The following is a 25,830-nucleotide window of genomic DNA, read 5'->3' on the forward strand; positions in this document are numbered from 1 at the left end:
GGATTTGCTAGCTAACCTTGGATGGTGCACTGAGCTTTAGCCCTCGGGCTAACGACCGTTAGCTGGCTCGCTGTGTGAACACAGGCAGTTCAGCCTCCGATCAATGATGGTAAAGGGTCAAGGTGCTTGTATACACACACTGACAGCTTACTGGTTTAGCTAAAGTACACAAAATACATAAATTAGTATTTTTTCCTCTTAACACATAGGCTTGGTTGCCTCTTTGCTAATGTAGCTTTTCATCCTAAACGTTAGCTTATCAAACACTAAGCGTTTTGACACCGACGTCTTCTCACACCATTAATATGAAGTATTCAAATCGGCCCTGTCTCTTTAAGGCCACCACCTCCCTGCCTAAACAATGTATTAACATATGATATTGGTTTAATAGCATTTTTTAAACTAGGCTAGTCGCGGTGCAAAGACAGAGAGGCCTGCCGCCCGCGCCTCTCGTACCCTCGCTGCGGACACGAGCGGGGACTCGGTTGCCTGGCGAACGAATGATCCCCATGTTTTAAATCTTTCTCCCTCCCGGCCATCTTCCCCCCATTGCTCCTTCGCCATAACAACCACCACGGAGTCTCTCACCTCGGCCCCGTGTCCCCCTTTCCGTCTCTCTCTTCGCTGCTGCCGACTCTCGGTTCTCTGACTCCAAAATGGCGGTTTGAGGCGCCGAGCGAGTCCGTGAGCTTTGAGTCGGCAGCAACAGCAGAGAGGCGGCCACTTTCTGTTACTGAGAGAGCAGAGACACGACGCCATGGCGAGGGTACAGCAAGGAGCAGGCGCTTTAATCAATCGCAGAGAGAGGGACGCTCGTCCTTCGGCGTCTCCGAGGACATGACATGGACAAAAAAATCCAGCGGTGTGTTTTGTTAATTTCGCGAGATACGCGTCCACCATTTATGTCGCTTTGGGCCCTGTATACACAACTAACACAAATGTATCGATGAATTGCCGATGTTGATTAGTAGAGTCTGCTCACTGCGAAGATTACCGAGCTACGTCTGACGTCATCAGACGGGAACTCCGTTTTAGGTATGGTGAGGCAGTTTGGAGGCTCGAGTACAGTTTAAATTTATTCTCTCATGTCAAGTTTTTACAGTGAACGCCAGAAAAAATAAAATGTTTATATACACCCACATATACACAAATGTGTATATGTATATGTGGGTATATGTATGTATATGGAAGTATGTTTATGTATTTATGCACCTCATATATTGTTAGGTTTTAAATCTTCACTTTGAATTGCATTTTATGTATGAAATGTGCTATATAAATAAATACTATTATTATTATTATTATTATTATTATTATTATTATTATTATTATTATGTTTATGTATAAATATCCTAACATTAATGTTAGTAATTAGTGATACACAGTTTCATAATGGGACTGGAAGGCATCCAAAAAATAATGCTTGTGTCACAGTGGCTTTGAGTCAAATCTAGTCATTGTTTTGCAGGTAAGTCTTTGCACTCTAGTCCCAAGTCAAGACAGAGAAGTCCTGTGTCAAGTCCTAAATCAAGACGAACAAGTCCCAAGTTGAGTCTCAAATCCTTAACTGTAAGTTTTAAATTTTAACGGGTCATAATGCGCTCAGTGTTGGAATGAAACTAAGTACATTTAATCGAGTTAAAAGTTTTGATACTCTACTTCTATTCCACTACATGTCAGTACTTTATATACACTTTCAAATCACTTCATTATTTTTACCATTACTTACTAGTCACTCATTTATTTATATTTTGTATCAATAATCTAAATTCACAAATAGATTTTAATATATTCTTGTAGCTTAACGCTCGCAGCACTATATAGAACAATTTAAATTAGCACGACCTTTACCACTCACAACACATGAGTGTATCAATAATTGTAAAATAACAATTTACATAATAGGTACTTTTACTTCTTGTACTTTAAGTATATTTTGATGCCATCACTTGATCTCGCTGTAAACTCATTTTATATTGGAAAAACATTTAAAACTTTCTCTTCCCAAATTTGTGAGACATTTTCCGTAAGACTATTTTGTTAAGTCGAGTGTAAAGTCATCAAATTTGTAACTCGAGTCCATACTTCTTCCACCCAGATCATAACTTTCGGACTTTTTTTCTCAATGCGCTCTTGAGAAACTACCATTAATGGCATTGATTTCTCTCAGTACAGCTGATGGTTGATAAATATTTATTACACTTTAAACAATCAGAATAATCAGTCCATCCATGCTGACAAGCTTTAATGTGCCACAACTGATTTGCAAAACAGGACCATGAATATATGACATAACAGTTGATAATCTGAACACAGATCTAAAGCTGAGTGGTTGTACTGAGCTAAGGAGGCAGATATTGTCATGTAAGTGCCGGTTATGTTTTTAATAAACCAATAATTAGTTTGAATATTTTTTGGGGGGGGGGGGGCGCGTATGAAAAAGGGTCTTTGAGGGTCCTGCACCAGAAACTTTTGATCATTAACTTAATTCTGATGAGGTTTTCTGCACCAATTTGTGCATTTTCTGCATTAAGTCATGGTTAAATGTCTTTAATTTTGCTAAAATAAAAGTCTGCTGCGGCTTTCATGTTCTTGGTGTTCTCAATATGAAGAGGATCGTGCCCCCTGAAAGCTATGCAACAGACAAAACAAGTGCATGACCGAATGTAGTTAACAGATGTTTAAGTGCAGTTATATCTGATTCTTTTTCTGCAATTATAATCACAGGTTCAGGCACATTGTATGCACTGTGTAGCCCTGGAAATATTTTACATCATCTTGTATTGTTGCCAACAACGTCCACCTTTTACGAGAGGCTCCCATCCAAAGTGCAAAGGTCTTTAAATCAGCTTCAGACACTGCCAGCAAAATATTCTGTAGAGAACAACTGAAGCTGATTCAGTTTTCAGCAGTAGGCACTACCAACAGGCAATCAGGTGAATGTCTGTATCCATGAAACGCGTCAGATGGTGCACTTTTACTTCACGCTGAGAGAAGAAGACGGAGGTTTCATTTACAGCCAGCTGGATTTCTCCTCTTCAAATTTCTGTGGATCAATGAAAGGTTTGTCGATGGACTTGATCATCAGTTCGCCACAGTACACGCATTCAGACGCGATGATGTCATCGATGTCTGATTTGATCTGCTCGCGGCTTGTGCCCGCGCTGCCTTTTCCCAGGCTGGCAGTGTCTCCTTCGTCTTTGGGTGCCGGGCGGTGGCGTGACTTGGAGGACTGTGTGGTTGCAGCTAGCTTTTTCTGCAGCTCCTCCAGACGGCTCTGCTTATAGGGCGTCAGGTGAGGGGTTATTTCCTGCAAGGTAGAAGGAAAAAAAGGGACAAGTGGGAGTTAGTATTCAGTAGTAATAGTTACTTAACCCTTTGCAACCTGTGTCAACATCAATTTTCTTGTGCTGCGCTCAGATGCATTTCACACGCTATTTAACCCTTTTAAAGTCTAAGCAATAGGTTTGATTTCATTCAAAAACATGGGGAAAAGGCAAGAAACAATTCAATAATAATAATAATACATTTATAGTATAGAATGCTTTTCAAGAAACTCACTCTACTACTATTACAGATGTCCAAAAAAAGCTCCACAATATCAATATATATATATGACAAGCAAGAAACTTGGCAAGAAATGTACCAAAAATTGCAATAAATTAGTAAAATGTGACAAGAAAGTTTTCTGAAAAATAGTTTTAAAAATGGGGATTATTAGAAAATTATTGCAAAAAAAAAAAACCACACAAAAAAGCCCGGGGAAGAATGTCAAGAAAACAAAATTTATAATTATTATAATTAAATGTTTTAGGTTATGTAACACAAAATGTACACATATATTCATACATACATTATATATCATGTTCTCTATTTTTTCAGCACTTTTTTTGGCTTTGTTTTGTAGTTTTCTTTTTTATTATTTTTTTGGTCACTTTAAACTAATTTCTTGCTGATTTTTGTGCCATGTTTTGGTAGCTTGCTCACTGCCCTCTCCTTATATTTTTAAAATGAATCAGGGTTCAAAGGGTTAACTACATGAGGAAGTAGCCTTGGACAGTTACCTGAAACAGGCAGTCATAGTGGAACATGTGTCCACAGAGGAACAGATAGAAGGGCCTGTTGAGTAATGGGAAGTCACAAGCGGCGCACTTTTCTTGAGAATCCACTACGCCGTATTTGTTCCTCATTTCCTGGATGTCTTCTCTGATGCGTTTGGCGCTCTCCGTGGCCTCCTCCATTTCCTGCTTCAGCTCCTCGATGTGCTGGTTGTACTCCTCCAGCGAGCTGCAGATGGCCTCCTGAGAACCAGAATGAACAGAGAATAAAGTACATTAATTTGAGGTCATATATTTTAAGTATTAAGCATATTTAACAGTCAAAACTACAACAAAGGATGGAGCAATGTCCCTATGCAGTTATTTCACTGTGGTTTAAATTCCTTTAGTGTTTATTGTTCAGGAGGTTTATACCGTAAGCCAAATTATTCACAGAGGTCTCTTCTTTTCCAAATAAACAGACCACATAATTAAAACTCTGAATAAAGCAGTTTCTTGTTAAAAATCAGAGCTTCTCTGATGCTGTTCAGCTTGTTGCAGACAGGCCACTAATCCAGCAGCTGCTGATGTGCGCTCACCTTTTTTCTATGATAACTTAAAATCCAGATTTTCACAAGGTTTTTATTTTGAGCCGAATTATCCACAGAGGTCTCCTCTCCAAAACAAACTGACCGGGGACACTGAATAAAGCAGTTTCATGTTAAAAATAAGTGTTTCTCGGTTGATGTTTGGCACTGCAGGGGCTGGAGATGAGCTATCGCTTAAGTTTGCTTTCCTTGTTTCTATGATAAATTAAGATCCAGACATCTGATGACTAAAATCCTTCATCTAATTTTAAACGTATATAGTTAAAACGACTGAGATCTGAAAAGTGTATTGTCAAAATGAGGCTTAAAACTGAAGAAAAATCAAATTTATGACAGCTTGTGACAGACAAAACAAAGGGAATATAATGCAACTGACAAGCCACAGTGACCAAATGAAATGGATTGTGTCCTTGATGAAAATTAAAGATTTCTCTGTGTTTTAACGTTGTTAAAAACTTTTGGGACGATGCCAATACACAACCATCTGTCTATTTTTAAAAAATATTTTAATGTGTAAAAATTAAATATGTTTAATAAACAAAATGGAATTTAATGCATTTTTATCAATTAAGTGTTGTAGGTGACACCCAGGTTCACCAAAGGAAATGTAAAAATACTAAAGACAAGAAAGGAAACACTTTGTTACAGACCTTAAAATGGTCAATGGTGACAAAGTCCGGGAAGAAGGGCAGGATGTCTTCGATCTTGAGCAGGTTGCAGCTGGACAGGCAGTTCATGGCTTTTTTCACGTCTTTCTCCTCCTGCACCACATGCCGGGCGATCTTCAGCCAAAGCTTTTTCCTCAGCTCCTCGTCATCTTCAGGCAGGTCCGCACACGACTTGGCCAAGTCGACATCCACCTACGGATGATCAATACATTGTAAGTCAGTGTCAGTAGATTTAAGTTACAAGGAATTTTTAAAAACAATAATCGGAATAATTATTTGTTGGCCTTCCAAAATAGTCAATTCAAAAATTTAAACTCATACAGAATTTTGCTGCTAAACTTTTAACCAAACCAGGGAAGAGAAAGCATATTACCCCGACACTCTATTGACTCCCATAGATTTTAACGTTATTTTAGTTGTTGTTAAAGCACTTAATGGTTTGGGATTGGCCTACATTGCAGGCTTTGTTGTTCTATAATCCTTCATAAGCTGTCAGATCTCTCGCTGCTGGATTTTTAAATACATACAATTATACAAAAAAAAAAACAAAAAACAAGCAGCACAGCTTTTGTTAACTGCTCCAAAATTAGAAATACCCCTCCAAAAGCTATAAGACTATAGCTGAAAATCTATTTATTCAGTCGCGCTTTTAATTATTGTAATTCTTGTCATTACTATTTTATGTCACTTTTCTCATTTTTTAAAGGCGGGAGTGGGGTCCGGGCAATTGGAAATAAGAATATTAAATGTTGTAGCCTAAGATTTCTGTATTCTATTACTACTGCAACATCTGTTTTTCACCTCTGTTTTAATTATGTTTTTGTTGTTGGTGGTGGTGAATTTTTTCTTTGTTGTTTTGTTTGCTTGCCTTTTCATTTAATGGTATACCATATTTGCTGCCATGACTATTTTATTTATATGCAATGTCCATGACAACTGAAAAACCTGGTCTCTCTCCGTTTTGCCGTCACTTTTATATATTTTGTTTTTCACCAACTGTATTGTGATTGTTGAATCTTGTTGTCTTTTTGCTTTTGTGTTGCAATTTTTATTGTGAGGCGCTTTGTGCTGCATCCCTTGTATGAAAAGTGCTCTATAAATAAAGTTTTATAATTATTATTATTATAAATTATAAAAACATAAATTCCATGGGTGCATGACTTGGATATGTTTTGTGTGCAATACATACTTGTAGAGCAAGATCCACTGCCTCCTCATACAGTTCCATAATCCTGTAAACCAGCACACAGGCCCGCAGGTAGCCATTTTCGGCGCACAGCCTGAGCGCGTACTTCAAGTCATAGTGGATCTCTGCGGCGTGCGTACCCGCCTGCTCCAGGTACCACAGCAGCGAGTCGGGCTTGTACTTGGCGTAGAGCGACAGCAGGTAGTTATGGATGGCCTCCTCTGTCACGGTCAGCTCGTACACACAGAACTCCATGTAGCGGATGGTTTCGCTGATCTGCTGCGTGCTGCCCATCTGGCTGTAGTTCATCAGCGCCGGGATGAGCTTCTTCGGGTCCAGCCGCTTGCCCATCTGAATCCACGCATCCACCACTTTTTTGGGAATGTGTTGCATGAGAACAGGGGAGAACTTGTAAAAAAGCTTTTCGTCACAGTGCTTGGAGAGCACATCCAGAGCGTCGCTGAAGTTGTCGTGTTGGCAGTAGTGGGAAATCACTCTCTCGTAGTCCTGCATGACGACTGAGAAATAAACCATGTCGTCCACGTTGCCGTGGCTGGCCAGCAGGTCGTAGATGGTGCTGCGGTTGTTGAAAAGGCACTCCTTGTGCTTGGAGCTGCCGAGGAATTGCCGAAACTCTTCGCGGGTTTCTTTGAAAATGATGCTGTTGCCGTCGCTCTCCAGCTGCCCGAGACGGTTCAGGTAGAGCTCGGCCAGCCAGGTGACCAGCAGGGTGATCTGCGTTCTCTCACTCTGTTTCAAATTATTCAGTTTCTTCAGTAAGAACTCCTTTAGGGCTTCCTCTTGTTTGGCTTCGATGAACTTGAGCGCTATCTCTTCAAAGTAGTTCTGTGTCAGCGCATAGCACTTGGCGCTCTCCAGGTAACGCTTGTTCTGGAAGCAGTGCTCGGCCTCTTTGGCCAGCACCATGTCCATGCACTCGGGCCGGTCTCGGCAGTACTCCTTGGCCAGATCAAATTTCGTCATGCTCATGTACATCTGCCAAACGTCCCGGGATTCGCGCTGGATGTGGTACCGGAAAACTGCCCTCTCGGTGTAGATCCACACCAACCCACCAGCCGGGTCTTTGATCATCTTCTTTAGGCTGCCAAATTTATCCGGGAACACGTCCTCATATACCACCTGCCCATTCAGAGTGCAGATGGCTTTGACTCGGTCATGGAGCAGCAGCAGGAAGTGGAACTGAGTCAGCACGATGGAGATGGGCTTATTGAGATTAATGTCAATGTCCGGGGTGTACTCCCAAACCTTTTAGAAGAGAGAAATACGGAGAGAGTACATGAAATATAAAGATAAAAAAACAAAGATTACAATTAAACATTATTAATGCATTAGTTTGAGCTGCTGACAGGGCTCCTACACATTGTCATGGACAAAATTAAAAAACTTTCCATGACTTTTCAATGACCACAAAAAAAGATTTTTTGCCCCACTTGCCTGTGGATTCAGGAATCATTGAAAACTTGAAAAGAAATCAACATTTGTTTCATTTACAGTTTCTGGCTATGAAAAATGGTGTCATGATGGTGATTTTTATAGAAAACATGCCTTTTAAAAAATTTAAGGGAAAAAAAAGGACTTTTCCTGGATTGGAAAATGTGATTATGAAATTCCACTTTTCAGGGTTTTTCATGACTGTGGGAACCTTGTGCTGAAGGACATTTACCTGCACATCACTCAGCAGGGAATCTGGCCTGACGTAATCCAGCTGACCATAAAGAACTCCGTTACCCATCATCCAGGCGAACGCCTTAGGGGAGGTCCGGAGCTTCGAGGTGTAGAAGGTGATCTCGCTGTAGCCCATGTTGGCTGGGAACTCCTGGAAACTGGGCAGCAGGTCCTGGTTCTGGCTGAAGATGGAGCTGAAGCCTTGCTGCTCGGACCCCTCGGCCACCTTCCCCACAAACTGGAACAGGCGTTTGCGGGTGGTGGCGATGATGAAGTATTTGTTCTCCAGACCCCGCTCCACCTCCAGGCAGCAGACCGGTGCAGGCCTCCCATCCTCCTCCAGGGAGTGGACCTGCCTCAGGAGGAGAATATGTTACTGTTAAGAGTGCATTGATTTATCAGCTAAACATAGATATCCACCAATATTGACCTCGATGACTTTCATCAGCCTTCTCCACAAATATGACCAACAGCAGTGGCTGATGTTTTATTGTTGTGTCACATCAATTCTGCACAGGTTAAAAAGCAGGAATCAAGACTAACAGTGTCCTATTGTCCTGGGAAAACCAGAGAAAGTGTTTGGGACTATCAGACAGCTTACCCAGGACGCCCTCAGGGCTGTGAGGTCAAAGGGGACACACACAATTTTTTCGGCGATGATGCTAAAATGAGAGTTCTAATTCATCTTAAGGTGAACTAGATTTAAGACTTCTTATTGCCACTCAAAGTAACATTTAAGACCAACTTCACAATAACCAAAATATACTGACATCAGTTACTTATTAGGTACAACTTTGCCCAAATGTTTACTTCAACATAAAACATTGCTTTTTGCTCAAAAAGTTATATGATCTACTTAAAATGCTTAAAAGAATTTAAACTTTCTAGGGTGAAACACCTGGAAAACAAAGAACATATTTTATTAATGTATCAGTTGGTTTGCCTTGAAAAAGGTTAGTTCGTTTATTTAAACAGATGCAGTAGATGTTTATGAGTGCAGTTGGTTCCTCTATTCCGATCTGCCTAATGTTAAATTCTGAAGATTATTCAAAAAGAAAAGAACAACACATAATAGACATAACAGATGACCACACATGCTCTGACCTGTCTGAAGTATTGATCTGGATTGGTGTTGAACAGGCTGCCCTCGGTTGCAGAGATCTCAGCCTCGAAGATGATGCCTTGACTGGTGCCGACCAGGATTGGTCCTGTGCTGGTCTCATTGCCGAGCAGCTTGTTCCAGCCCACGCTCTCGATGAGGTGGCCTCTCCAGCGGGACAGACTGCGCACTTTCTGCGTGTTCCTGTTGAGGTACAAACACTCACTGGTGCTCAGGCAGATCAGCAGATGGGAACCTGTGGTGGAAAAATATGGAGGAGGACACAGCTGCTGTGAATGAGTCCATGACACTGCCACTGTTATCTTAAAAAATATGTTGTGGCTTTGGGTGTTTGAGGTGTTTTGCACTGGAGTTATTAGAGCTGGGGATCACAAGAGGCCGCACGATGCAATATTAACTAAGTGACAATACAATATTATTGTGATTTTAAACATGTTGCGATATGCTGACTATTGGATTAAAACATATTGCAATATTTTATGATTTATTACCTTTTTTCTATTTTTGTCATTCAATTTTTTATCAATTTTAACAACATTAAAATATACTGGCTTTTAGACATAAATAAAAAAAAACAGAATACATAAATATGAAAATATCCAGTAAACTAAACCAAAAAAACAATTACAAAAAAACAACAAAAAACACCCACACAGACCCCGACCCCGCATTGCAATTACCTTTTTGCAACTAAATTATGTCCCCAAAGGAAGCTTTGTCAACATCTGTTTTATCTAATAAGATTAAGTTTCCATTCTTTTCATCTCACTTCAATCATTTTTATTGCCACAAAATGTATCTAGTGGCCTGAAAAAACAATTATTTTTAATATTCTTGAAGGAGGGTTACCACACATTTTTATCAATGAATTTCCAAAAACGTTTCCATACGATTTTACCCCAATCCAATCACTTTAAGTAGTTTTAAAGGCTATGCCTATAAACAGGCACTTTCCAGGCATTTGCGGATAAGCAAGCTGCTGGCACTTGCTATGTTTATTGGCACATTATACACTCCTGTTGCCAACTAACTGCATATGCCACAGACCAGACCTGCAAATAACGAGTTCTTCACATAACATCAAGGCTGCACCTCTTTTTGGGGGATTAAAAAGAGAATACAAATCCAAACAATGGACACACAAATCAGCACAAAATTCATATTTAGTAATGTAACTTATTTTGAGTAATGTGAGACAAGTTTGGGGATTTTTATTAACATATTTCAAACAACAGCCAAAGAAATGTATTCAAAACTTGTTCCAAAACATTCTATTAATTCCAAACCATTTCCAGGCCTGCAAAAGAGTTTTTCTAATTTCATAACTTTTCCAAGAATTTCATGATCATGGGGAACTCTGATGTAGTTTAATTTGAATTTGCAATATTAATAACTTATTATGAATAAACAATACTCGGTGCTAGTATATTGATATAATATTGACACAAAAAATATTGCAATACTATTCTGTATTAATTATTTCTCGCACCAGTAAGAGTTATAGATTAATCCAAGCCAAGCCACACTCATTTTTGTGTCATCAGACCTCATGAGTTACTACAAAATATCCCGTAATTGTTCTTTACACAATGTACTAAATAATTGAGGAAAAAAACTGTTTCATGTAAGCTGCAGCTGCTCATAAATACAGTCCACTGGAGAAAGAATGCAGTGTTCACAATCAATACACATTAAAAATCATAACGCAAATCAAAACACTGTGATACACAGCAGATGCACAGGGAGTCTCATCAAAACAAACACAATGTTAATGACTTGTTTAAATAAGGCCTGTGGGACGTGTTTTCAAAGGAGAATCTAAATTATAACTGTGTGTTTTTCTCACCAGTGGGGTCCAGGAACAGTCTGTGCACTTTACTTTCATCTTTCCTTCCTAATTCAATCTGATTAGGCTGATCTGGCTTGGCCAAGTCAATCCTGTGCAGAACAGAACATGAAACATTAGAATCAGCATCTCGTATCAGCTGCTTTAAAAGCTCTGTAAGCGGCTCTAATAAACAACAGATGAGTGCAAATAAAACTAAGAGCAGCCATCAACTCAAACTAATTAATTAGTTTTTACCCAGAGACAGTATATGACAAACAGTCGGTGTCAGACGGCACATCTCCATTTTGGAGAAGCAGGCTTGAGTCTGATATGGAAGATAAGCAGTTTACTGCTGTGGCTGGATCAGCAATAAAATGTTTTATAGCTACAAAAAAAAACAGTGTATGTGTTTGCTATATTGAAATGTTTTTCACTGCTTAGCCTTAAAATCACACATTGATTTCCAATGGAATATTACATTTTTTATAGTGCTCTTTGAAAAAAACTCCATTGAAAAAAACTCCAGCCTGCTTCTCCAAAATGGTGCGTCTGACTGACATCTACTGTACGTAACACATTATCTGTGGATAAGTAACCTATGCAACCCCACTGAAAACTGCCGACCTATCTCTTTATCAGTGTTTATGGTACTTATAGTATAATTTACCTCAGCAGGGTGTCCTTTCCCAGACTCATGCACAGCTGATTGTTGCAGACTGCAAGATGGTTTATCCTCTCCGGAGGTGTAAAATCGATCCTCTGCTTGTTGAAAATTGGCTTCTCTTCCTCAAGTCTCACATTCACAAAGCCTTAAGTCAAAAAACAAGTAAAGTGTAATGTCAGCGAGGCACTGAGTCAACAAAATGGCTACAATATTCAATTTAACATTCCTTAAAAGTAATATTAACTCAATAGCAATTGTTACAATATAGTAGAAACATTATAACACATATTTTTATCAATGGATACATTAAACTATGTTTAAAAAATGACTAATAAATCTACCTTGTACCTTGTGTACATGTGAGGATCTTCTAGACTGTTTTTCAGTTGGATCTTAAAATTAGATTTAACTCAAAGATCCATATTTAGTAAGTAGATAAGTAAGTAAAGCTTTATTTATATAGCACTTTTTAAAACATGCAGTTAAACACACTAATTTACAATATGGAACACAGGGCAAAAAGACCGAAACAAACAAAAACATAACATACATGGAGTATTTGTTGTTACTGATATTAAAAATCCAAATTTAACCAAGAATGAACAGTATATCATTAATGGTGGCATTATTTTAGCAAAATGTCACATTCACAAACAAATTCTATACAGAAAATGTCCTCATATATCACTTTCAACACATACATGTCTTAAAACCATACCAAACTGAAAAATATGTAATAAAAACTAACCAAAACATTAATCAACGCAAATATAAATATGCAAAAATAAATACCCTGCGTGTGTTCGTACTTGTGTCTATTTTATTTCATTTTTGTCTTCTGGTTTGTGCCTACTTATCTCATATTTTCATTTGCACATTTTTTTTGTATAGACCACTAAATGTACTGTTTTGAAAACTACTGATAAAAACTAATAAATAGATAAAACAGTACAATAAAAACTAAAATAGCATTTGTTTAGCATCCTTGGATGTAGCTAGTTAGCATCTCCAGACAGGGCGACCCACCTGAATGTGTTATCCCGATGTTGGCAGTTGACAGGCGGCTGTGCTGCTGCACACTCTGCCTGGTGTTTTGCGAGTCCTCGTACTCGTCGAGTATTGAAGCCATTGTTAAAGTAAAGTAAAGTAATTCACCTTATTTCACTGCCTGTAAACGAATTTTCCACATATGTAATGACTGGCGAAAAATCTCAGGACGACATGGCTAACAGCTAGCTAGCCTAACACTACTTCCATCCGTTACGGGCGCACGAGCGTGTTTCCTTTCTCCGCATGCGTCCTAAATTCAAAAAGCGGAGCGTGAAGTATGATATCTTACGCTGCAGCAAACACGTGAAAATATTATATGTCAACAATTCATGCTATCTGAATAACTAGCTTAGCCTCCGACTGCACAAACACAGGGTGGACACGGACAATCAGGTGACTCTCGGAGTCATGTGATCACATTTAGTGTGGTGCGTCGGTTCGGCGCTCGGGGGCGCAGTGCGTCCAAAATTAGACTGAGTGGTTTGTTATACACTGGAAATTTTCTCTAAATTACCATAGTGTGCTATAATGATATTTTATCATTAATTGTAAGGACCGCGAATATCATTTTTTTTTTACAGATTTTTCTCCTTATCTATTATTTTTCAACTTTATTTATAATAATAATAATAATACATTTTATTTGTAGAGCGATTTTCGCAATTCTTACAGTGAAAAAAACCCCAAAGTCAATTACAATCAGTTAAACATACAGAAAATATAAACAAGATCAATAAAGAATTTTAAAAAATATAAACTAGAAAATAAGAATTAGAAAAAAATATGGATTTACAAACAACAAGACTGTATAACCAAGGCATTACAGATCCTTGGAGTGTGTCTGATTAGCAAAAAAAATAAAATAAGGTAAAATAAAAGTAAAAATTCCATAATAAAGAGTATACAAGAAAATTAAACTGAAATTAAAAATTAGACAAAAATTAAACAAGAAAATGACGTTCCAGCATTTAAGTAGATTTACTTAAGTACTGTACTCAAAGAGCCTACCATTCTTAGGTACTTCTACTTATCTTGAGTATTTCTTTTTTTTTTTTTTTTTGCAACTTTATATTTCCGCTCCTAGCCTACGACACTTTTGGAAGCCAATATTGTACTTTTTTAGTCCACTACATTTATTTTAAAACATTAGTTACTTGTTACTTTGCATATTCAGATTATCAACAAAATATAATCAACAAATAAATGATGATATATGGATTGAGATAAAACTTTATTGACCTTCAAAACTATCCAGCTGCATATATTAGGGGTGGGGTGGGGGGTTGATGATTGATTGATCAATGCACTGACGCCAAGAATTGTTCTTTATTTGCATAAATTAATAATAATACAAATAGAAATTCAACTTTTGGTAGATTGCTACAGTCTGAAATGGGCCAGTCATAATGAATACTTTTTTTCAGTAGGTTTATATTTTGTACTCTTACTTATGTAAGTTTGAATGCAGGACTTTTACTTTTAAGACAGTATTTTTACACTATTGTACTTCTTTTACTTGGATGTAAAGTCCGAAAATTCCTTCCACTTCTGTTGATTTGCTCGCTATCTCCCTCTGTGCGTGTGTGTGTGTGTGTGTGTGTGTGTGTGTGTGTGTGTGTGTGTGTGTATGGGGGAGTGTTTATGTAAATCACAACCTGTCTGAGCACAAACTTCCCCTAAAGACCCGACCCACCCCGCACATGTCCCTCCTCACTCAGAACAGGATCTGCAGCCCGCCGGTATGTGACAGACATACACAGACAGACCTAAACTGTCTCTCAGTATCCAGTCTCACAGGAATCAGCCAGGAGGAGAGTCTTTGACCACTAGTTTAATGTGCGGCTCGACATGCCACCTCACATGGATTACTTCTACCACGAGTCCCGAGTCCCCTCCGCATGCGGGCTGACCCGGGAGGACGAGCTGGAGCCCGGGGTCATCAGCTGCATGCTGGTCGGAGACGGAGCCGTCGGGAAAACCAGTATGATCATCAGCTACACCTCCAATGGATACCCGACAGAATACCAGCAGACCGGATTTGATGTCTTTTCTGGTAAGTGATCTTTTATTTTGCCTTTCACAGTATGTCCGAGATTGAGTTTAATTATAAGGATCCGCTGGTTTTAATTGTGACACATATTTGCATAAAAGCTGGTGTGTTTTCTTTGCTTCAGTATGTAACTGTGACCCTTATGTAAGTTTAATTTGAAAAACGTGAGTTAAATTTAGCTTATAGATGTACATTTGTATTTGCACATGCATGTTATCAACCATATGTTCATTTTGATGTTTATGTCTTTGTTTATATATTTGGATGTGTTTAAAATGAACCAAATTTTAAAGTGGTACTGGTTTCTAACAGGTCAGGTCCAAGTGGAAGGATCTCCAGTCAAAGTTCAGCTTGTGGACACTGCTGGACAGGTAAGACCTGTTGTTTTTATTCATTTATTATTGTTATTATTATTTATTTTAGAATTATTATCATAGAGAAGAAATAATGTAGATAGATACCACCAATTTATTTTACAGGGTTTTGGTTGTCCCCAATTTGTGATATCATAATATATCAAATTAGGGATGGATGATATGGAGAAAATCAAAAATCACAATATTTTTTTGACGAAATATCTCAATAACTATAATGTGATGATCTTGATGTTTGCAAAAAAAAAAAATACAATAAATGTATATATATATAAACATAATAACATACTTACAGGCAGGCGTCAAAATAAACTGATGCATAAAAGGCACAAATTGGTGCATAGAAATTAATTCCAGTTGATGAAAGTGCATAGTAAGTACCATAAAACAGCAAGTAAAGAAATAGTAGTTTTACAAAAAAAGAAACAGAAAATCGACAATAAAAGCAATTTTTATAAAAAAGAGACTAATTAGAGCAAACTAAGTGTCTGATTGTCACAATTTTCTGGCAGAGGACCCCCAAACCCACTGTTTTACATGTGTCATTCCCAACGTTGAAATGACACCCACTCCCTTGTACTAAAGTTTTCAAAATATAAAGTGATATCTAATTTCATTTGATACCCTTATAATGATGATATATTTCCCAGACCTCATTTCAAATCCCCTTTGTTTTATTATTTACAGGTTTTTGTTAATAAAAGACAATCTATGGTGGTACAAACTTGCTTCATCCAGTGTGTGACTCAATAACATGATTTCACCCTGAATATTATTAATCTTTTCCTAGTGACTCATCCCCTTCACTCATTCCACAATCATGTCTGCACATAGTTGAATTACCTCTAACCTGCGCTTTCCCTCTTCATGTTCCCCTCAGGAGGAATTTGATGACTTCAGGGCTCTGTCCTACGCCCACACCGACGTCTTCCTCCTGTGCTTCAGCATGGTCAACCCCACCTCGTTCCACAACATCACCAAGAAGTGGGTCCCAGAGATCCGGGCTTACAATCCGTCCTCGCCCATCGTTCTTGTCGGCACTCAGTCGGACCTCTTGCTGGACGTCAACGTCCTCATCAACCTGGACCAATCTCACGTCAAGCCCATCCCGAGCTCACGGGCCCGAAGCATGGCGGACAAGATCAGGGCCACAGACTACATAGAGTGTTCGTCACTCACGCAGAAAAACTTGAAGGAGGCATTTGACGCGGCAATCTTTGCTGCCATAAAGAACAAAACCCGTAAGACGAAGAAGAGGAGGTTTTCTGACAGACGCACTAAAGCGTTCTCCAGGTGCAGCTGGAAGAAGTTCTTCTGCTTCGTCTGAACTCATAAACTGTGAACCCTGTGGGTTGTGAACAGAAACTTTAACTTATTCAAATCTTTTGCTTGTTGTCACAGCTTTGGTCTGTGGCAGTTTAGCATAATTTGGCTTATTTTTCTCTGGGATGCCAAATGGTGCAAGGAGAAAAAAAAAGACATAAGCACAGTAAGTATTGGGAGCTAAAAGCCTAGACACATCCCACCAGCATCAGAGAACTAGTGGCGACAAAGCTGACCAATGCATCGCCTTACATCGCCTTTTTGTTTGTTAGTCTTCAGTCACTGAAGTCAACTGACATGACTAAGGTCAACCACAGTCTTATCCTAACCCCAACCAAGTAGTTTTTTTTGTTTTTGCCTAAACCAAACCTGACCTCCTTCATCAAGATACAATGCAAAAGGCTACCCAACATGTTGGCGAAAAGTTGCACCTGAACACATCGCGAAGACCTGGCATGTATGTTCTGTACTTCTTTGTCTCTTCTGTGGGCTGAGCTGAACTCCCCAAAAGAGTGATTTCTTTTGGCATTGGGGTCTTTTTTAGTTCTATTTGAAATGCTGAATCAGCTGACAATGACAATGACGAGGGACACACTTCAGCAAGTAGGGCGAAAGACACTCACCTGCAGCCCAACATTGACCGACGACTGACTTTTGTCTTGGTGTGTCAGGGCCTTAACATCTGTGGAGACAGCAGAGGACTGAGAGTCAGGTTTCACAGGACAACATTGTTGTTTACATTATATTCAAATGTTTGCAAACGTATCTTGCATATTAAAATCAAAGTATATATGCTTTCATGCATCAGCCATTGCAGCCATTAGACAGAAGAAGGCAGTGAAATGTAAAGGAACACATCAACACGCAGCCGCAGAGACAGGACAGGCCATCATGTAAATTTTGTATATTTGCATGGTGTGCTTTGCTACCAGCTGCAGCCTTTTAATGTCAGTGAGAGAGAGAAACAGAAAGTGTGCGGGTTTGTGTTTGTGCAGATGGGCGTTAGCCACTTCTCTGTTGTACTCGTTACTGACTTGCTACTATTTATATGCTGCATGTTCAGGTTGCAGTGTGAGGCACCACATTCTTACCTGTGTGTGAAAGCTCCCCTGGCTGGTTTTCTAGCCTTCAAGTGAATCACCTGACAATCCTATCACTGTGACATCTTTTTATTGGAATTTTATCAACTCATCGTGAAACAGCAGGACAATTTGTTTGTGACAAATCCAAAGCAAACGCATTTCCCCCGGCTCAGTTTGAAAATCCCCTTGTGTGAGGGGAAAGGTTGCATGATGGGAGCTTTGGCTTTTTTGTCCCCCATTAATCTGCATCTGTAAAAGCAAACACTGCAGGAGTCTTGACTTCCACTCTGCAGATCCTCCCACCACCATCAGCGGGGCTTTTCTAATTCGCCTCTCTTTGTTTACATGATACAGTGTTTGTGGATGCTTAACCCCTCAAAACCTCAGCTAATTGGTTGGATTTTTTTTTTTTTTTTTAAAAAAACATTGAGAGATGGCACTGAGCAACTTAACCAGACTTGGTCCAAAAATTAGCCAGAGATTAGTTAATAGGTACAAGACAAAAAAATACCTTAAAAAGGGCAGAAGGAGAAAAGTTAAATAGAAGAAAAAAAACAAGAAAATAACCTAATAAAATCTTGAAAATTGAGAAAAAATATATATTCTACTTTTTTTCTGGAATATTTTCTTTAAATATGAAAGTATAATAATTATAGTTTTCTTGACATTTTCACAAATGTTTTCGCTAATTTTCTAATGAAATAACTATTTTTGAAGGCATTTTCTTCACTGATTTCTTGCAATTTCCAGGACATTTCTTACCAAGTTGCTCATTGGCCTTTTCCCCATGTTTTCAAAATTGTATAATTTGCTCAGTTTCAAAGGGTTAACTAGCTTGTGAAAGGCGTCTGAATGCAGTGCAAGAAAACTGATGTCAATCCTGATTTCAAAGGGTTAACTGCCTCTGCCTGAATGTGTGTAAGAAGATACACTTTAAAAGAAAAAGTCTGTGATGTCTGTGCTAAAAATGAATCTGGTGTGTATAAATGACCAGAGGCAGGGTTTTTAATATACTTCTTGTGGAAGTCAGCTTATTCTGTTTGTTCAAACAGTTCATGTTTATGTGTATGAAATAATAGATAAGACGTGGATTTTAACAGCCTTTATGTACTCCACATGTCACATTTTGTATCACTGCTACTGCTCTCTGTAACCTGTGTGTCCTTTTTACACGCGGGAGTGATACGATGCAAATAAATGAAGTGCATATTACAGCTCCTGTGTTACGTGTATTTTTAGAACAGCAATGTTACGAGTGCGCAATTCACAACTTATCGAGTCTGATAGTGGTTTTACATTCAGGGAGGAGTTGCCAAAAGCAGGGAAGAGCAGGGTGCATTGTTCTCAGCGGGGAGTCTGAATAATCCTTCTCACCACTCCAGGTACTTTTCCTGAACCATCTCTGGCTGCATAAGTAACCTCTGGCCTCCAGCTGTGCCTCGGCTGATTCTAATGCAATCCACATGACGGCTGATGGGGTTTGGCAGTGCCATGCTGTGACTGATGGCTGAGTTTGATTGTGCCTTTTTCAACAAGAACAGAGACATGGGAGTGTGATGGAGTCAGATCCACCGACTGTGAAATAACAGTAGCAGTGTGCTGGTTTATCACAACAACAGAGGGCCACATGCAAAAAATAGCATTTGTCCGAAAAGGTAAAAACAATTATTTGAGCTTGAGTTAGAGGACTCTTTGTGAACATGACACAGAGACACAGCAGAGGGGGGTTACAAAACACTCATGGACCTGACAGCTGTGCACTGCATTTGTTCAAAGCGCGGCGGATGAGTCACAGATGAGCGAGATGATAAAAACACACCAATTCATCAGCAATCTGTTTGTCATTAGTCAGTGTGCCGTCCATCACGCGTCAGGGTTCTGTTTGAACGGCTGTTATCGATGGGTTAAAGCAGGACATCCTTCGTCTCAGGCTATTGACCTCAAGCGGAGAGGTCAGGGAGAGGAGCTGGTGTTTTGTTATCCAACACCGCTGACGCAAGTGGACCCGTGATGAACTTTGATTTGACCCTCAGGGACCAGTCGGTGCCAGCCAGGTTTGGAAAAGCCTGATCCACTGTCATTAGGAGCGATATGAGGATTTAACTCTAATAAAATTTTTTATCTAAAAAAAACAAAACAATAAAAGACGTTACCAAAAGTGCTATTATATCAGTCTCGACTGTTTTGGTGTGAGTGTTGGAGATATCGACCATGGCTTTCTCTCCAATATAATAGAACTAGATGGCACTCAGCTTGTGGTGCTCAAAGCACCAAAACTGTACATTTGAAAAACTCCGCAGCAATGTCTCTTTCCAGGAATCATGACCCGGTTATTCAAGATAATACACAGACCTTGTGTGAGCAATTTCATGAAGGAACTATTTTCTTTCAACTGAATTACACCCATCAACCTGTATCGCTGCGCAGAGGGAAGTGTGCATCTGCTGCTAGCTCACCTAGCGCCGCTGAGCTTGATGACATTATGGCGCAGCAGACGAGTACGCCGTTAATGTTTACATCTCACATTGTTACGAGCACAAACGTCTCGTCCATGAGTGGATGCACACTTCAATCTTTCGATTGTATCATGTAACGCCATCCTTGCGTGTTGCATGTGGACGCAGAAAGTGGCTTTTGGCACCACAAGCACTGACAGAGTGGTGCTTTCTGACAAGTTTGTAATGAGAACAGGTTGGATCACATGACAGGTTGTGTTTGTTCATTGAAGTGACATTGGCACATCCACAAATCTCAGCAATTAATTTTGCGAGTGTAATGTTATTGTGAATGAGAGAAGTCAAGAAACAAAACAACATAAATACCACCAAAGCTGAACGTACAGAAAGGCATCTCTCAGCTGTGTTTTGCAGGAGGGTGAGGGCTGATCTGGTTTGCGTGAGGGCAGGTGAAGGTCAGGAGGACTATGGTTATTAACATCTTGAGTGGTTGCAGCCCTGGGTCAAAGCAGCCCGTGAGACTCGTCTGGGAAACACACTAAAATGTCATGTCTTATTTATGTCTCTTTCCCCCTGAACCTGTTTTTCTGTCTTTCAGAAGACAAGGAAAAAAGACAGAAACTCACACAAAAACTCAGATGCCCTGCAAGATTCTTCCACATAAATACTAATATGACAAAATGTCTTGTGTTCAATGAATACACTCGCACACGATTCAAACACAGACATGTACAGGTTACGCATTGAGCAATCGTGCAGGTGATGCAGGACAGGTTTTAGGTTCCCAGGAGTTCAGTGAACTGTTCCTCCTCCTCTCTTTCTCTTCTCATGGTTAGTCATCTATTTTTCTCATCTTCACGCAGGGCCGGTCCTCCTCCCAGGATCCCCTTTGCTTGTAACGATTGTGTCAGAAGGAGTCAACAGGCTCTTCCTCTGGCTCGGGGCCAGTTTCACTCTTTCTGGGTTTCACTGTAGTCAAAGTTTGGCAAGGAGGCCTGGGAATCAGCAGGTGCACCGACAGGTCTGCCTGGCCGAGGACAAAGCCCATTGGCTCGCTGCTGCGGCTTCTCGGTCACCCAAATTGACAGTTTGAACAGTTGTGCTTTCGGGAGGACTTGGCACGGCTCACAGAGTCATTTTCACACAGAAAAAAAACTGTTGTGATTTTGTATTGTTTAATGTTTAGTTGGATCTAATGTCATTTATTTTGACAGCGACAGCGCACGACAAAACATTAAGCTTATATAAAACGAGGAGAGATGCTTTGTTTTTCTGCCCGTAGTCCCTGGGCAAGTCAGTGGAGCAATACAATAATGATATAATTTGATGTAAAATAAAGTACAAAAGACGAGGTTATAAAATTTCAAGATTCAAAATTTGAAAAACTGTATTATCTATCAAATAGTGACAGAAAACTGCCTTTGGTTAGAAGGCTCAGACAAAATAAAAAAAGGCATTCACATCCACAAGACTCACATAAAATCAGTTCTATACAGTTCTACAGTCCTTATTTAAAAAGTATATTGTGGTGTGAATAAAACAGTTATTGTAAGTAAAGAGTCTGTTTATTTTTCCTTATATCCCACATCCAATCCCAATAATACACTAATTTGTGCAAAATTGCAGAAATAAAATGATCAGGGCACAGCCATTTCCTTCTGAGAATCTGTGATAAATGTGTGTGACTTTATGATTCAATGGTAGAGTTCAAATGACATAACATAAACAAAAAATGTGTTAATTTTGCCATTTATTGATCAGCAACTTCATATTTTACTGCCAAAACATGGGTAAAACATGCTGTGGCTATTGTATACCACTGACTTTTCCCCTGTTTCCCATGTAATGCACTTTTATGGCTCATTTGCATAACAAAACATGTCAGTCACATTAACTGTACAACTGCTGATAGGAAAAAAACTCCCTTTATTTCTGTCAAAACATAAACTGTCAGTTTCGGTGTTGAGCAAAGCCAGTGAGAATTGTCCCAGTTCCTGACAGTGACTCTGCCTGCAGGCAACAACGATTGTTTCTGTCCCACAGTCAACAGCTTTAGCACCTCTCTAAATCTTCTGTGCTCTTTATTCATGCACATGAGGAGGTTAATATGCAAACAGCTTCCCAACACTTGCAAAGTCAAGAGCTGATAATCTCAAGATCATTTTGCAAGATGCTTTAATGTCATTTCCAAAGGTTTAAAATCCACCAGATACACTTCTCTCTGCTGTATCTTGTCAATGTTTGGTTGTCTGTTTATCTGCACTCATCATGGGACATAATGACGTTTGAGTGACCGTCAATGAACGCACATGATCAAAGTGGTGCACAGCTGAAGCACATGCAGCTTTTGAGATGAAACAGCTGAGGACGGCTTTTCACAATCTGGCAACGACGAGGCGATTAGCACTTCAAACAGGCCTGACTCTGGGCTCATTTTGCCGCTGACAAAGATGTCTGGGACATTAGCAGCTCGCCCCACAGCTCAGATGTGAAATGTGTTATTTTGTTGTGTGAGAGAAGACTGGTGTGTGATGTTGGCAATTTTAATGTGCTTTCACTGAATTCACAATCATATCGTTACTCTTGTAACTTTATTATGTCAAACGCACGGGTGGATTATGAGACATTGGGCCCCTGTGCTCAAACCTACAGAAGGCCCCTTCACCTCTACGGCACTGTGAGAGCAGGACACGCAGACTTTTTAGACGTTTAGCCCCTGTTTGTGGTTGTTTTGTGTCCCTTTGTAGTTGCTTTGCATTTTTCATGGTCATTTTTACTTCTTTGTAGTTGATTTGCATCTGTTAAGTCTTTTAATGTTTCTTTGTGGCTGTTTTAATTCCCTTCCTAGTTGATTTTCAGTGTTATATAGTCATTTTGTCTCTCAGTGTTCATAAATTGTCTCCTTGTAGCTATTTTGTGTCTCTTTGTTGTCATTTTGTGTCTTTTTCTGGTTGAATTGTGTCTACTTGTGGTTATTTTGTGTTTCTTTGTAGTCATTGTGTGTGACTTTCTGATCGGTTTTTGCCTGTGCTCATTTAGTGTCACTTTGTAGTATTTTTGTGTCTCTTTGTAGTAATTTTGTGTCTTTTATGGGTCATTTTTTTCTCTTTCTTGTCATTTTGTGTCTCTTTGTGGTCATTTTAAGTCTTTGTGTATCTATTTTGTGTCCCATTGTTCCTTTTTGTAATTGTTCTGTGTTTCTTTGTGTCACTTTGCAGCTGCTTTGCATTTATTTTAAGTTGTTTTGTGTCTGTGTTTGGGCCTACACTTGTAGAGTGCAGGCTCATATAAAGAAAATACACATAAGACCAATACACGTCACAGAGGCAATACACAAAGACAATACTGTGCAGCACCAACAGTCAGTGTTTATATAAGTGCTAATGTTAACAGAGGTGTAAAGCCTCCCATAAGGCTACTTACACAAACACGACTAATTCTCGTACAAAGTTAAAGTTAGCAGAAGTGGGTGTGTGAACCATTGCTTCAACACATGCACCTGTGTTAAAGAAAGGACAAATCATCAATTATTTATCATTAACTGTAAGACTAGTGACTCATATAGTTGCTGCTACAGCTACTAACTGCTGGTGTGAGATTATAATGTTTCAAATGAAATCCCTAAAGTATGTTCTTATTCTAATGGACTGATACTATTGTCTTTATACAATACATTTAAAACAGTAAACACATCTTTTAGTTTAGATTGTACATTCATTTTATTTTATTTCTTTAATGTCTTTAAAAAGGATGCACATGTTTTAAATATTCTACATCTATTGCAAACAGCACAGAGTACAGAAACTATACAAAGTTACACAAACAAGAAACACACAAGATACAATGCTTCACATAAAAGCACGTAACAAATGCACGCTTGTCAAAAAGAAATCTTACCCATACAGGCCACACAACTCAGTGCTGTTTGTTAATTGTGAAATCCACAAGTTTTGTCTATTGTGAATGCAAGCTGTCTTTTATGACGAAAAACAGACGTCATCTTATGAAAGTCTGAGTGGTGGTTTACTCACTACAGGTGTTGCAATCTTATCAACCCACTGTTCTCTCTGCAGGACTCATCTGCCTGCCCATTCTCCTGCAGATCAACAGTTAACAACGGTGTTATCCAGAATAGAAACGGGAGTCATCAGTGTCAGATCTTAACACCTTCCTTCTGATTTAAATTGAAACAGTCGACTGCTATCTGTGATCAGGAGTGAGTCAACAAGGCATCATTATCAAGTGTGAGATACACACTGGTTGTGGATTATAGACTGACTGTTTTTTATTCTGTGACAGAAGACCAAATGTAAATTTGGATTGTTTTTTAAGAAAATAATGTGATCCTGGGAGAGTTTTTAATTTTAATTTAGATTGCCTGTATTAATGTTTAAAAATAGCTAGAGCTAGATTAGTATTTTTTCTGAAAAATATGTACTAAAAAATAAAAAGTGCACAAGCACTTCAGTAGTGTTATCCAGTATGTTGCACATATTAAAATAGATTTAAATTAAGCTGGAGATGTGCTGTATTTATAATTTCTCTTTTGTCCTAACGAGGTTTATATTGTCAACCAAATTGCCAGAAAAAAAAAGTTGCTATTACAAGCCTCTGAAAACCACAGATACATTACAGCTGCTCATTATTTGTAGTAGACATGTTACAAGTTTTCTTAACATGTGATTAAGTTTAGGCACAAAAATCACTCGGATGTGGTTAGGAAACAATCATGTTATGGCTTAAAATACTCAGTTCTGGGGGCACAATCCCCACAGGAAATGTAGTGATGTGTAAGTAACAAACAACTACTTTTCTCACCACAATCCCAGCAGGAAACACAGCAATGTCTTGTAAAAACAATCATTTTTAGGAGCACAATCCCGGCTGGAAAAGCAGCAGCGCTTCAGTAAAAAACAACCTTTTATTATATCACTGGTGGAAAAAAGTGAGGGGTCGCCGGGTGAAAAAGCTGCTGGAAAAGCTGCTCACTGAGGTGATGTTTAGTCGAGAATGGCCATACTAAAAAAAGGAAAAGTCTTTCCTTTGTGTTTTTAAAAATATACATGTTCACATGATAACACTGAGAACGATCCACGTGTGCACAGATCTGCATAAACAACCAAAAACACTGTTGTATGCATGCCAAGCCAATCGTTGGCGGGGTAACTTAACACCACACGCAGCTGTGATGTCACTGTTTTCACAGGATCCGCGCATCGCCAGTTTACACGTCAACAGAAGGGGTTGCGTTTTCAAAAGATTACACTCAAATGTTTGCGTTTTTGGGCCCCTAAAATGTTGTTGTCATGTAAACGAAAGGCAAAACCGCAACAAAACTTTAACATTTCACGCAAGAACCGTTGCCATGTAAATAGCCCCTAAATCACAACCGATTTTGTTGTTCGTTGGTCTGGTTATCGACGGTGGTGGTCTGCAGCTTTACAGGAATCTCCTCTACAGCTGACACGTCACCCACCATCCCCTCCATGTTCAGGTGACACAGTCAGCTCATACACATCACTTTAGACACGTTGATATGATACACATGAAACATGCAAATGTAATGTATTCGTGGTTCGTAGAAACACACAAAGTCAAACGTTTCTACTGGTGACTGACATTGTAATATTAAAGGCACAGTAAATTATAAAGTAAAGATGGCGGCCTCAGCTTTAACAATGACTTCGCTCGTTTGCAG

General features: G+C 39.2%; 3 protein-coding genes across 4 annotated transcripts in view; 1 reads left to right on the forward strand and 2 right to left on the reverse strand.

The window, feature by feature from the left end:
• The window catches only part of ino80 (INO80 complex ATPase subunit), a 52,249-nt gene extending 51,503 nt beyond the window's left edge, over window positions 1-746 (reverse strand). For both annotated transcript variants that reach the window (XM_042503253.1, XM_042503252.1), the window contains exon 1: window positions 589-746. The gene's annotated coding sequence lies outside the window, so the exon portion shown is untranslated. The remainder of the gene's footprint in view (window positions 1-588) is intronic.
• A 1,965-nt stretch (window positions 747-2,711) lies between these two features.
• On the reverse strand, window positions 2,712-13,236 carry vps18 (VPS18 core subunit of CORVET and HOPS complexes). Its single transcript, XM_042503676.1, has 9 exons — window positions 12,824-13,236; window positions 11,801-11,942; window positions 11,152-11,243; window positions 9,290-9,540; window positions 8,184-8,537; window positions 6,503-7,765; window positions 5,296-5,505; window positions 4,065-4,301; window positions 2,712-3,310 (listed from the first exon to the last, which is right to left on the reverse strand). Exons 1-9 carry the CDS (start codon window positions 12,924-12,926, stop codon window positions 3,014-3,016), a joined length of 2,949 nt encoding a protein of 982 aa, XP_042359610.1. The 5' UTR covers window positions 12,927-13,236; the 3' UTR covers window positions 2,712-3,013.
• A 1,325-nt stretch (window positions 13,237-14,561) lies between these two features.
• On the forward strand, window positions 14,562-17,165 carry rhov (ras homolog family member V). Its single transcript, XM_042503801.1, has 3 exons — window positions 14,562-14,900; window positions 15,210-15,268; window positions 16,152-17,165. Exons 1-3 carry the CDS (start codon window positions 14,696-14,698, stop codon window positions 16,596-16,598), a joined length of 711 nt encoding a protein of 236 aa, XP_042359735.1. The 5' UTR covers window positions 14,562-14,695; the 3' UTR covers window positions 16,599-17,165.
• Window positions 17,166-25,830: the final 8,665 nt, after the last annotated feature.

The sequence above is a fragment of the Plectropomus leopardus genome, chromosome 16 (assembly GCF_008729295.1).
Source record: "Plectropomus leopardus isolate mb chromosome 16, YSFRI_Pleo_2.0, whole genome shotgun sequence".
Lineage (NCBI taxonomy): Eukaryota > Metazoa > Chordata > Actinopteri > Perciformes > Serranidae > Plectropomus > Plectropomus leopardus.